Raw genomic sequence first — 13,612 nt, forward strand, 5'->3', positions numbered from 1 at the left:
GAAGATATGATTGCGAACTTGTCACGCTTCGGCAATGTCTGTGATAGTGGTACTATTTCTGGGGCCACTGGGGTTTTTTCAGGTCGAGGATACGCTGTTCTCGAACTTCGTGAGTCTTCTGAGTCCTCTTTATCGCATGAATTTCACTGGCAATTCTCACCCCTCAATGACAATAACACGTATGGCCAAAACCGTTCCTGTGAGTCTCTGGTATACGCTCATTGGCGCTCCATGCCACCTTATTGTCGATACTGCCATAGTCCAGCCCACGCTATCGCTGATTGTCCTGTGAAATTGAGATCGATCATTTGTTATAATTGTAACGGACATGGGCATATGTCCAGAGGTTGTCCCAGGAAAAACACACATAACCAACACAGTTCCTCCAACAAAAAAGCACGTAAAACCCCTGTGCTTCAGGAACTTGTTCGTGTCCCCGTTTCTTCCGAAACTACGTTGAGAACTACTAGTGTTCATAGTGAGGCCTCTACCACATTTCAGACGACTGACGTTACTGCTATCCCTGATGCATTTTCTACCCAGACTGAGATAACTGCCAATCCCACTGTCATCAATACAAATTCTGCTGATATCCCTGTTGCTTCCAAGTACCAATCAGGTACTTTGGCCTCTCGATACGCTCCTCGTACCACACGGTCTCAAACAGCAGAATCTCGTAAATCCGGTTCTAGCGAATCCATCAATAATAAAACTGACACTGTGCCTCCTAATCCCATATGTGCCTCCTGCCATCAATTAGGTCATAAGACGAAGAGACATAATAAGTGCCCACTCAATCCAGTAAATCTTGCCAATAATACCCAGCTTCAAAATGCCTCTACCACTGATGGGACAATGGAGATCGACACCGACGACTCACCCAACTCGAGCCCGGAAGGCCCATTTTTGAATGATTATGTACAGTCTGAACAAATACCTGAGGAACCGATGGATGATCTTGATCACCCAAATCAACAATAATCTATTTTTAATGATAGATACTCAAATGCTAGGCCACGATAGTTGCGATAGTTCCCAAGCTACTCCAACTATCTCTTCTTCTTCACAAACACACTTTCAACCGGATTTTACAAAACTTCACATCGCTACTATCAACTGTCGAGGTCTTCCCAAGACCACCGATACATCAGTACGCACTCATTTCATTCGTTATCTTCGTACTCATAATCTGGATATCCTTGCTTTACAAGAGACACATGCATCTTCAGCTTCTTTACAGCAAGTCTTCCATACCCAATTTCAGGCTCACGACAGTCTCTGGTCACGTCATTGTGGCCTCGTCTGTTTTTCCCCTGATTTGTCTTTTAGTAACTCTGTCTTTAGTATATGTGGCCGGTTTATTACCACCACCATCTCCCATATACAAAAGGCCTTTGATCCTCTCAGAGTAACTGTTATATACGCACCTGCCGCATATAGCGAACGTCAAACCTTTCTCTCAAATCTTATCGGACACCCGTCCTCTGGTTTCGATCTTGCACCTCTTAGACATATTTTGCTTGGAGATTTCAATTACTCCTATGCTTTACATCTGTCTGCTTCTCCTGCTCGACAAGCCCCATCTTCCTGGCTACAGTATCTTGAACAATACTTTGTGGATGGCGTCACTCCAGCTGGTTCTTTCTCTGAAGCTACTTTTCACCGAGGACTTTCTCGATCTTGTATTGACTACATCTTCGTGACACCTGATTTGATTAATAGCAAACGTTCCTCGTCCACGACGTATATTCAACCTGCATGGTCCGATCATTGTTTGGTCACTTTGCGTATGCGTCTACCGACACCCGCCTCTGACACAATTGAGCCATCACCAATCACAGGTAAAGGTATATGGAGGGCTCATCCACGTCTTGCTGCGTCACCTGAATTTTGTGCTAAATTGAAAAGCACTATATCTGATTCAATCGCTTCCCTGCCATTGCACTGGTCTGCTCAAGATAAATGGGACACCATCAAATCTGTTTCGATATCCGTTGCAAAAAAGTTCTCTCGTCGACAGACATCTCATTTGAAATCAGTAGAGAAATTGCTTCATCATAAAAGGGCCAGTCTAACCAATTCCGTGTCCAGATTTCCTGACAATGCTGCTAATCTCCGCCCTCAACTTTCTGTTATTGAAAGCCAACTCGCATCTATTCAACAATACCATGCTGAAACTTTGGCTTTAAGATCTGGTATTCGTTGGCGAGAAATGGGTGAAATTTCTGCTGGTTATCTTAAACGTACTATTGCCCAACGGCAATCTCGTCAAAAGATCTCCAAGCTCATCCATCCGACAACGGGTGAAATATGCACCTCTCCGACTGACCTACAAGCAGCAGCAAGAGCGTTCTACTCTGACCTCTATTCTCCTGACCCTATCAATGATGGTGCAGTCCAAGATATTCTTAGCTCCATCCCCTCCCCATCAAGGCTCTCTGAAGGTGATCAGGATTTCTTGACTTCTCCTATCGAATGGGATGACCTTATGGAACAAGTTCGTCGTTGCCCAAATAAGAGTAGCCCAGGTCTTGATGGCATACCATATGAAATCCTGCGTCTGCTTTTCACTCATCCTGATTGTAAACCTATCATCCTCCAAGTTTATAATGATGGTCTCACACAAGGTATATTTCCCCCCCTCCTGGTCTCGCAATTGTGTTTCACTCTTGCCGAAAAAAGGGGACTTATCTGATCTCAAGAATTGGAGGCCCATCTCACTTATTAACACCGACGCCAAGGTTTTCACCCGTATACTCAATTCTCGGATTATTCTTTGTGCTGATACATTGATTACTCCCTTTCAATCCGGTTTTGTGCAAGGTCGTTTCATTGCTGATAATGGCCTCCTTATGAAATTGGTTATGGAACACGCCCGCCTTTCCAACTCATCGGCGATTGGACTTCTACTTGATCAGGAAAAGGCATATGATCGTATACACCCAGATTACCTTAGGCAAGTGCTAAAACGATTCGCTTTTCCAGATTCTATCATCGACTCTATCAGCTCTCTTTTCTTTAGCACTGAGCTTCAGCTCAATATCAACGGCTTCTTATCTGACCCTATTCCACAGTCTCGGGGCCTCCGCCAAGGCGATCCTCTATCACCAGTACTTTTCAATTTAGCGTTCGAACCTTTACTCAGGAATATCCTCAACGATCAAAACTTTAAAGGGTTTCAGCTGCCACGCTCACCTCTGTCCGCTTCGTCGCCTGAGGCCTCTGCTCCAGTCAAGCTCATGGCATATGCAGATGATGTTGTCTGTTTTCTTGAAGATCCGGAAGACCTCACAATTCTCCACAATCATCTATCGACTTACTCTAGAGCTTCCAATGCAAAGGTGAATTTTCACAAAACCGAGGCTTTCTCACTATCCGGTTCTTCTGGCATATATCAGTTATTGTGGAGGTCCCATTTGCATTTTCACAACATCTATTCTTGGCATGACCGTCGTTCTTCTTCATGTATTATTTACCTCGGGTTTCCACTGTATACATCAGTCTCTCAACGTAACCAGTTCCTTGATAAGATCATTCAATCAATTGTCTCTGCTTGTGGAATTCACTCACATCGTTCTCTTTCGGTCCGAGGTAGAGTCACTATTTTGAACTCCTTGATCCTGTCTCGTCTCTGGCATGTCCTACGGGTTCTATCTGTGCAAAAATCCTTTTTGAAACGCATACAATCCGCTGCTTTTTCTTTTGTGAACTTTAGACAATTTCCAAAAATTGGTTTTACTTCTCTGTGTACACCGCGCCGCCTTGGTGGTCTCAGTGTACTTGATCCTGCTATTCAACAAGGTGTACTCCAGCTTCGCTGGCTCCTGCCGCTTTTGGCGCTTTCCCTACAGCCACAATCTGGTACTTTTTGGACTGAATCAGGTATCGGCTATTCTTTTGTACTTCCTCGTCTGGTTGACTTTTTTCTCTATCACTGTCTTCCAAACCATGGCTCTACTTCGCCTGACTATGACTATCGCATACCACTATTGTTTGCTCACCTCCGTCCTAAAGCCCTTCGCCACATTGATAGCTCGTTTCGACTACTTTTCTTCGCCATGGATATGCTTCCTCGTCCTTTTGAAGACGTTGTGATTAATAGTCGCACGGCCATGTGTCTCCCTCTCTCCGATGCGTCTCTTCCTTCCAACGACACTCCTCTGTCTAAAACTACAGCTATCCTACCTGCTTCTACTGCGTACATCATTGATGCCACTCATGGCGGAACGCGATCTAGACTCTCTACAGAGATATCTTCATTCCCTCGACTTTCTCGACGTTTCTTGAAATTGGTGCAACTTGGCCAAGTTCTGTTGAAACCTTTTTTTCTAAAGACTTTTACCCGACAAACTTCGGCTGGCTCTGACCAAATTGATGCATCTCCCTTTCTTGAGGCTATGTCTTTGATTATTTGCCCTGCTGTTCCCAAGGTCACGTCGAAAATGTATCGTCAACTATGCCTAAGCACAAAAAAACTCACAACTACACACCCTTCTCTGCCGGTTAAATCCTGGAAACAATTTTGGTCTTTTGAAATCTCCCACAAAAGTCGCAACGTGTGGTTCCGTTTATTACATAAAAAACTACCGTGCTTGTCTATTTTACATTCGTTTATACTAATCAAGTTTGTCACCTCTATTTGTTCCATTTGTTGTACCGCTGTGGACGATCTATCGCACTTCATGTTTCTCTGTCCTCCAAAACTTCTAGTATGGCAAACTCTATGGTCCGATTATTTTGATTTGAATTTCTCCAAGCAAACTCTTCAAGACGCGCTCCTTTTACTGCACCTACCGTCTACCAAAAAATATGTAACTATTTCCTCTGCCTCTATTTTTGGTGCTACTATCCTAGCTATTTGGCGTAGTCACTGGTCCTCTGTGTTCGATGATTGTCCTTTCCGCTCTTCCTTGGTCATTCAGGCTGCTAGAAAACTGATACAATTGTGTCTTCAAGAAGAGTTGCTACTCACGGGCATATCACCCCTTCCTCTTCCACATTTCTCTGAATAATCTTCTTCATTCCGAACCGTTAAACTGTCAGCAAACCACAAACATGGTTAAAAACAAAAAAAAAAAAGGAAAACCTCCAATCAAAACAAAACTATGCCCTAACATAAAACATTAAATGACTTTATTTTGAAGTCTCCAATAAACAGTCGAGCTTTCTTTTGCTCCTTATAAAAAAATAAACTTTCAAAAAAGCTACATATACGTTTAAACACAGATTTTTATTTATAATTTATTAAAACCGCTATTGGGCGCATCATATATTAGATTGGTATGTAGTTTAAGCAGTTATCAAATTGATTTTTTGAGTGCTGGACTATGTTTCGAAGATGATCAATAGAAACTTCATTTGCAGCATCAATAATTCTATCCTGCAATGTTTCAGTATCTTGGAGCTTTTCACGTCGAACTTTACGCTTAACCAATGCCCAGAACTATTTAATAGGGTTGAGTTCTGGTGAATACAGAGGAAGAAAGATGCACTTGTAATCTCCATTTCTCTCATTGAGCATATCTTCTATTTGCTTATGGATTGGTGCATTATCCATTATAAAATAGAAGCTTCCCCTTTGAACATATTTGTCTAAAATTTTTAAAGTTTCCTGAATAAGTAGCATATAGTGGTCAGCAGTTGTGTCTTTTGGAGCTTCTTCGTTAGAAGCTTCAGGACTTTTCCTTTCTCACCTCCCTGAACTTTTCTTACTTTTGGAGGTTGCTTTGGTACACGAATACTCAAGTTTACCACTCCTACAGATGATAGAGCGCCGAGAACAGTATGTGAGAGTGCTTTTGTTGTAGGAGTAGTGGTTACTGCCATTTGCTCTCTAGGCGCCCATGCTCTACTTGCCCTCATATTAATATCAAAACCAGCTTCATCAATAAAAATACAGTTTCTTGAAAAATCCATATCCGTATTGCTCCATTTGACGACCCATTCGTAGCGTTTTTGAACATTTTCTTTGCTTGTTCTTGCCTCAGGCCAGCAGGTAGTTTGCTTCATACTAAGATTACAGTCGTTTCTCATAAACTCATGTACTCTGGATTTTTTAATCTTGAAACCTTCAAACTTGTTTGTGAGCATCTCGACAGCATCTTGAATGCTTTCATTTGCATTATCGTCAAAAAACTTAATTATACTTTGTTTATGCTACTCCTGCAATCTAAACTTCAGTCTGTTTTGGAGATTGGATTTTTTTTTCAAGAGTGAAAGTATCTGGATTCTCCTGTAGTTTCTTCCACTAAGTACGTGCAGTGCTTTCTTTGACACCAGCTTTTTGGGCAGCTGCAGCAACTGACATTACATGTTGGATCTTGTAATGAAAAAAAAGTTCTCTTGAAGCAAACATATATTCCATGTACTTATTTGAAGATCCTGAGTTTATTTTCATGGTAATACCTTCGCTTTCTTCAGACTGCTCCTGGTCTGGTAGTGTATGTTATGTTCTGGTAAAGTAATTGAGAAATAACAATAAAACCAAAGAATACTTTTTGAGACCGGACTTTATTTAAGACAATCTTAATTGTTAAAAAGAAATCATTACAAAGTCTACTAATTATATTCTTCTATCAGTTGGCGGGTAAATGAGTAGTTATGAGCGTAGATTCAATAATTGACAGGCTTGATTGAAGAATGATCACTGAATCGATTATGAAAAATTTTAATTCTTTGTTTTTATAAATCTTATTGTTCTTTAACTGATCTGGGAGAATTGTCCCGTCTTCATTGAGAGAAAGATATATTTATATGAAATGCCTCCGGTCGGATCAAAGTTGACTAGGTACCTGATCCATTATTATTCATTTACAGAAATGATGGCTAGTAAAGATCATGACTATTTATTGTTCATGTTTACTTTATAGAATAAATCTAATAGTGATAGTTTTATATAAAAAAGAAGAATAATATATTTTACTTAATAAAGATTTAAATTATTATCTTTTATCAATTTTAATATACTTCTTTGTGATTATTCAATGTCCGTTATGATCAGACTGTTCTACAACAGTGTATTAACTTTTTTTTCAAGGAACGAGTCGAGATTAATCAACTGCTTTATAGCAAAAGGATCCGGCTTTTCGTCTACAACATCCATAGCTTTATTCCCATTCTCATCGTAAATATTTCCCTTGCCATCTTCTTTAAAAAAAACTAGCTTTGACATATTGTATCTTGTTATAAATAAAAAGAACAATGTGAAATCAGTTGTTCGCAATCCGCGAAATTATTTTTTTTTTATAAGGGAGACAAGTCTCAGAGTTTATTAAGTAACCGATTTAAAATGGCACATGATATGTTTTTGTAGGTTTTAAGGATTTTAAATTGTTTTTGTGTTTTTGTTTTATGAATTGAATTAGTTGAAAGAGAGGTCACCCGTAAAAGTATGAGGTTGACGTCGAGATGAATAACACGGCAGTACTAAATGCGGAAGAGGTACAGGAGAGATCCCATCGGAAATGAGTAGTTCTTGAAAGGAGGCAGACAAAAGTTGAGTAGCGGAACTTATGGTGGCAGAAGTGGTAAAAGGACGTTGATCGAAAATTGAGGACTAGTGGTTGCGCCAAACAGCTAACAAGATACTACCAAAGAAGATTGAAGGCTCTTGAATAGCAGTGGGGCGGCACATAGGAAATTGCAAGGGAAAAAGGGCGCATCGTAACGAGTAGGTCGAAAAAGGCTGTTCAAACTGCGAGACCCAGAGGGACGACCAAATGGCAAGTTTGCGAGGACATTCGAGGAGGAAATGAGATGCTGTTTCTTCTGGTGCAGTGCAAATATGACAAATTTTTGACGACCAATACAGGTTCGATCGACAAGGCAGTTTGTTGTGAAGTAGCCTATACCAGATGTCACAGCTTTGCGGTCTAAGAGGGAAGCGCCATAAGGTGAGCCATTTGGAGGAGGTAAGGTTCGGATAAAGGCTTGAAGAAGATTCTGACGGACAACATAAACGACGATAACGTCGAGAGGTGAGACGGAGGCGGACCTCAGGATGATCAACTAAGGACACTGTAACCAGAAAACGGGACATATCGACTAGAGAGTGGGTCACTGGAATAAACGATGAGTCAGGACGCAGGAAAGCTCGAATAAAGAATGGTTGAAGCTTCAGTTGATCAAGTCGAACCCACTTTAGAAACCGTTTAGTTAGATAGGGGTGAATGGAGATTTCGGAGGGGAGCTTCGGTTGTAATCTTCCATTGGTAGGATCGAATCTGTAAGCCAAGGAACAAGGCAACTGAACCATCGATTTCGGTAATGGACAAGAGGACGAGAAAACAGAAACATCACCCAGCTTAAGGCATAGAGCTGTTTGCGGGTTGATGACGACCTGGTCAAAGAGATGCGGAAGATTATCCACAGCCGTGAAAAATAAGGAAAAGACACCATCAGAGGATTGGGTCAAACCTTAGGTCGTAAGGAAGGAAAAACAAACGCCTGGCGATAATCCAAATGTATAGGCACTTGGGACCCAACAGGCAAGGAATGCCTCAAAAGATGATCGACGAGCAGAGGCAATACAACGGACGATCGTAACGAACGATGGTTCCAAAAGTCGGAGGTAGGAGAGCAAGGAAGATCATGAAGAAGAGGCAATAACCATCTTAACTGTAGAGCACTTTGCTGGATGTGAGGATTGAAAACCCCCAGTCCACATTTGTTGCGAGGAAAGCACATGGTCTCAAAGCTAACACGTGGCGATCTTTTGGCAGAAACAAATCGTGATATTTGAGATTTCATCTTTTTGAAGAATAATTTTGGAACGGAAAGAATGCTGAGCACATGCCACAATTTGGAGAGGATCAAAGAGTTTAAAATAGTAACACGACCACGAACAGACAAAGACCAATGAGAGTGCGGTTGAATACCAGTCGTAATTTTAGACAGTAGCAAAGTAAGATAAGTGTCATGTTAGGCAATGGAAGAATGGAGAGAGAAGCCCAAATAGATGACCGGATCACGAAATGAGCTGTCATGCCAGGAGTGGATCTGTTGTTGCAAGAGAGGTGTCCGCCAAATACGCTGATAGCATAAGCGAGAACCCGAGAGGGAGACTGCTTCTGTTTTATTAAAGTTTATCTTTGCATTGGAAGCCTTGGCATATAAATTGAGATGCCCATGTAAAATGTTGAGCTTCTGTGGATCATTTAGGAAATAGATGACACCATCCGCGTAAGCAAGCAATTTCACTTTGGAGCGAGACTCCAAGTCAGGGGAAGCACAGACAGACCGTGGAAGCTGGAATCCGGAGACATGAGGACTTGATAAAATATGTCGCAGGAGCGGCTCGAATGCAAGGTTGAACAGAACCAGCGAGATGGGGTCACCTTGTCTTAGGCCTCTACACTGAGGAACTGGTGAAGAAAGAAAACTATTAATATTGAGATGGAGGTTAATGTTGAAAAACAGCGTTGAAAGACTGTTGACGATAGAAGAGGGAAAGCTAAAGCGGTAGAGGACTTGACATAAATAGGCTGGATGGACCCGGTCATATGCTTTCTCCTGATCCAGCAATAGTCCAATGGCAGTAGACGACGTGAGGCGGGCATGTTTGTGGTATTTACACATGTAATAAAGTAATAATGTAAGTTACTACGAACAATGGTCCTCCAAATTAGGAATATCGGACATTGTATTATGCCACTTCAAATAAAAACCCGATTCACTCCAGAATATTCTAATAAGTTCTTGAATCAGGATTGATAATTACTTCTTGATAAGATGTTAAACTATGTCAATCATATAAATAACTCATCGTCTAATATTGATTAATAATCAATAGTCATATACTGTAAATACTAATATTTATCCGTGATTAGAAAAGTATAAATACCCTCATATTTTTAACTTGAATAAAGAACAATCTACTTTGAGTCTCACTTATTTTTACATTTGTTGATTGACTTAGTACTTTTTATATTATAAAACCTCAAATATCACAATGTTCCATTATGAGTTTCACCAATAATCCATTGTCAGCAATGAACCTCCCTCCTAAGAATCCCGTGTGATAAGGATTAATCAGTTTTGAAGCGCATTTCAATATACAGGCATTAAGGAGTCTAGTGAAGACCTTAGCACCCGTGTGAATCAGTGAGATAGGCCACCAGTTCTTGAGATCTTTGAGGTCCCCTTTTTGGGAAGTAGAGATACAGAAGTACCAAGCCATGAATTTGGGAAAATCCCTTTGGAAAAAGCATCATTATAGACTTGAAGCAGAAGATCTCGGCAGGATGGATGAATGAAAATGAGGCGAAGAATTTCATACGATAGGCCATCAAGACCAGGACTGCTACGCTTCGGGCAACGAGAGACACCGTCCAGCAGAGCATCATAGGTGAAGCTGTTGATTAAAAATCGTTGATCTGAAGCAGACAGGCAAAGAGAGGAGGGGAGAGTCGACAGAAGATCCTCAACTGCATCGTCATCAATCGGGTCAGGACTGTAAAGACTACTGTAGAAGGAAACAGAAGCGCGAATCATTTCCTCGGGTGTGGAACAGAGTGTGGACGTGACAGGATGAAGCAATTGCTTCATGATCTGATGGGTCTGACGTTGAGCAGCAGTGCGTTTCAAGTATCCAGCTGAAAGTGCTCCTTGTTCTCTCCAATGAATACCTGCCCGTAATGTCAATGTTTCTGTGTGATACTGCTGTATGGATGCCAGCTGGCTTTCAACAATTGACAACTGAGGCGTAAGACTTGGTAGGAAACTTGCATTGGCAGCAAGACGATTCACAATCCCGGATCGTTTGCGATGCAAAAGCGATTCAGCTTTAGTTAAAGTGAATGCTGACCGACGAGAGAATGATTTAGCAGCATGAGCAACTGGCATTTTGACCTTGTCACATTTGTCTTATGGGGACATATGAGGATCAAATGCAGACACGGTAGTAAAAATGGTGTGTGCAACCAGAGCCTGTAAGGTTTCAGAGGATGCCAATCTTGGGTGTGCCCGCCATACTCCTTTACCAAGGATTGTTGCATGTATTGGAGACCGGAGAGCAAAATGTGACGTAATAAGGAAATGATCAGACCAAGACGGTTGTATATAAGTGTCATCTGAGGCCATTCTACATTCGAACATGTCCGTTGTGCCGAAAAATAATCAATGCAAAAACAGGAGCTTCCTCGAGAAAATGTGGCAGCCGGAGAGCAATCGGCGTCAGTAGCACAGTCAGTGAAATAGGAATCAATGTAAGACAACCAAGAAGATGGTGCATGACAAGGAGCACTAGATGAAAGGTGAGTCGCATAGATATAGTTGAAATCACTTAGAAGGATATGACGAGAAGGCCCAAATTCTGGCAGTAGAGAGGCGCCATTCTGCGCCAATTTCTCCAAAAAGGTGAACCGATCACGCCTACCAGCAGGGGCATATACTACTGTAATTGTCACCGGGTCGAAAGCACCATGAACGTGAGTAACCTTTGTGCTTATGACACGACCACAAACGCTATATTTGGTGTTCGAAAATGACAGCAGAGCAGAAAAACAAACCAAACCACAATGGGGAGACCATAAGCTGTCTGAAGCTTGGAATTGCATATGGAAGGTTTGTTTAAACGGAATAGTCGACGCATGTGTCTCTTGAAGAGCTAAAATTTCAAGAGGACGTGTGCGAAGGTAGCGAATAAAATGATTTCGAGTTGATACATCTGCAGACTTGACGAGGCTTTGACAGTTAAGAGTATCAATTCGAAAATTAATAGGAGATGAAGATTGAGAGGTATCCGGGGGGTTTAAAGTTTCGTGAGAGTTATAAGCCAAACTGTTATTTGATAATATCGTAATAATAAGATTATAGGGAGGTTTGGGGATCAACACCAGCAGGTGGTGCGTCCAGATGATTAGTATTAAATACTTCTTGTTCGTCGGCTACAATATCATCCATATCGGTGTCCTCATTTGAGCGTTGATCATTCACGTCAAGGTTTTTCGTTTTTGGCACGTAAAATGCACACTCGTGGTACTGTTTACAAAAATGACCTTCTCGTCCACAATGAGGACAAATTTTCACTCGTTTAGAAGGAGCGCTAGTTGGAACTTTAACATCGTTAGCTGGTGACGACTGGGAGGAGACTGAACGGAGAACACGGGCATACTTGAATTGCGCTGTTCCAAGACGTTGGGGAGTGGGAAGTGACGTTGTGGGTTCAGAACAACTGTATCAACTTCAGTAGAAGGCTTTAATACCTCTTTGGTCATCCCAGCAGTCCCCGTAGAAGTCTCAGCGGATGAAGCTACAGTTGCTGGAATATCTTCTGTAAATAATACTTCCCCTGATTTAGCAGGAACCTTGCGGCTCTTCTTGTTGGGAACGCCAGCAGCGCCATACAAGTTTTTGCGATCACAGTATTTGGCAATGTGACCGGAGCCATTATACCAGTAACAAATGATAGCTTTTTGACGAACCTCAGTTATTCAAAGAATGGTCCCCGTGACAATAACGGCAATAAGGCTTCATTGATAACCAGGTGGCGTGGACATTAATGTCGACTTTTGCAAGAAGGGAGGAAGGGCGAGGTTGCGAGGAGTAATCAAGCGGCTGATAAACCCAACGCACATTATGCTGAAGTTCCGGAAGTCGGTGTTCAACGGTGTTGTCAGTGGTCTTCGGAAACTGTTCCAGAACTACATAGCCTTTTCCGGAGTAAACACCAGAAGAACCCTTGATGATACCACTGTCTACGACAGTGCCAAAAGATGACAAGTTGCGTTGCATGTCATTGTGAAGTTGAGCGAGTCCTCCTTCTCGTCGATCATATTGGTGAGGAAGACCTGCTAAAGTAACCTTTAACAACGTAGCTGAAGGTGAAAGCGATGGAAAAACATGAAAACGGTCAACAAAGGAAGGAAGTTGAAGACCGTCTAAACATAGTTGTGCGTACATGACTGGCGAAACGGTGAGTTCAGCATACAGCTAGTGGTAATCTCGACGAATCTGATTAGCAACAGCCCAAAGATGTTCATCGCTGTTACAAAACAAAGTAAGCTCAGTTAAGAAGAGTTTTTTATCTGTGATAGTAGTGATGTCGACAAAGATGGAATTAGGAACAGATCCCTTCAGAAAGGGACGCATGGTGGAGGGTGTAAAAGTGGAAGGACGGTTGTCTGCTACGGAAGAGGGTTGTCTAGATCCAATACCAAACGAATTAGGGCTGGAGGCGTTGGTCGACATTGCAAGAAAACTGGAGGTTCTTTGCTGACCAGCTTGAACGACATTCACCCATGAGAGTTTTTTTTTGGCTCTGTTGGTGAAATTGCCTTATTAGGCACTAAGATTTCTTTATTGGAAAGAACCATGTACCCAAGATATTTCAATTTCCGATATGTAATTTTCGGAGACCCGATTGGGGATCTCAGAGACCTGAGGTCATGATACTGCATGAAGAAAGCTTAAGGGAAGCATCGGAATGTTCAAATACCATTTTTAGATAGCCTTTTTTTCTTTGTATTATAAAGCAGTACTTGATACAAATAGAAATGCTAGACTATTCAAATAAAGCTTTATTTACTAAAAAAAGGGAGAAATCATATTCACAAGGCTTTTTAGAAAGAGGTTCACTCTTTTCTTAGTGTCATATTATACAAATGTCAATTGG

At 41.6% G+C, this 13,612-nt stretch overlaps 4 protein-coding genes across 4 annotated transcripts; 1 reads left to right on the forward strand and 3 right to left on the reverse strand.

Moving 5' to 3' along the window:
- Positions 1-336: 336 nt before the first annotated feature.
- On the forward strand, positions 337-5,012 carry RO3G_10676 (uncharacterized protein; the record flags this gene model as incomplete). Its single annotated transcript, XM_067665261.1, has 4 exons — positions 337-918; positions 1,014-1,150; positions 1,330-2,627; positions 2,683-5,012. 4 exons carry the CDS (start codon positions 337-339, stop codon positions 5,010-5,012), a joined length of 4,347 nt encoding a protein of 1,448 aa, XP_067521362.1.
- Positions 5,013-5,556: 544 nt separating this feature from the next.
- RO3G_10677 (uncharacterized protein) lies at positions 5,557-6,090 on the reverse strand (the record flags this gene model as incomplete). The annotated part of the gene is made up of 2 exons (XM_067665262.1): positions 5,557-5,592; positions 5,713-6,090. The coding sequence occupies 2 exons, from the start codon at positions 6,088-6,090 to the stop codon at positions 5,557-5,559; spliced, it is 414 nt and encodes a 137-aa protein (XP_067521363.1).
- A 4,008-nt stretch (positions 6,091-10,098) lies between these two features.
- On the reverse strand, positions 10,099-10,842 carry RO3G_10678 (uncharacterized protein; the record flags this gene model as incomplete). Its single annotated transcript, XM_067665263.1, has 1 exon — positions 10,099-10,842. The coding sequence occupies one exon, from the start codon at positions 10,840-10,842 to the stop codon at positions 10,099-10,101; it is 744 nt and encodes a 247-aa protein (XP_067521364.1).
- Positions 10,843-12,023: 1,181 nt separating this feature from the next.
- RO3G_10679 (uncharacterized protein) lies at positions 12,024-13,188 on the reverse strand (the record flags this gene model as incomplete). The annotated part of the gene is made up of 3 exons (XM_067665264.1): positions 12,024-12,422; positions 12,565-12,878; positions 12,990-13,188. The coding sequence occupies 3 exons, from the start codon at positions 13,186-13,188 to the stop codon at positions 12,024-12,026; spliced, it is 912 nt and encodes a 303-aa protein (XP_067521365.1).
- Positions 13,189-13,612: the final 424 nt, after the last annotated feature.

This window comes from Rhizopus delemar, genomic scaffold (genome assembly GCF_000149305.1).
Source record: "Rhizopus delemar RA 99-880 supercont3.8 genomic scaffold, whole genome shotgun sequence".
NCBI lineage: Eukaryota > Fungi > Mucoromycota > Mucoromycetes > Mucorales > Rhizopodaceae > Rhizopus > Rhizopus delemar.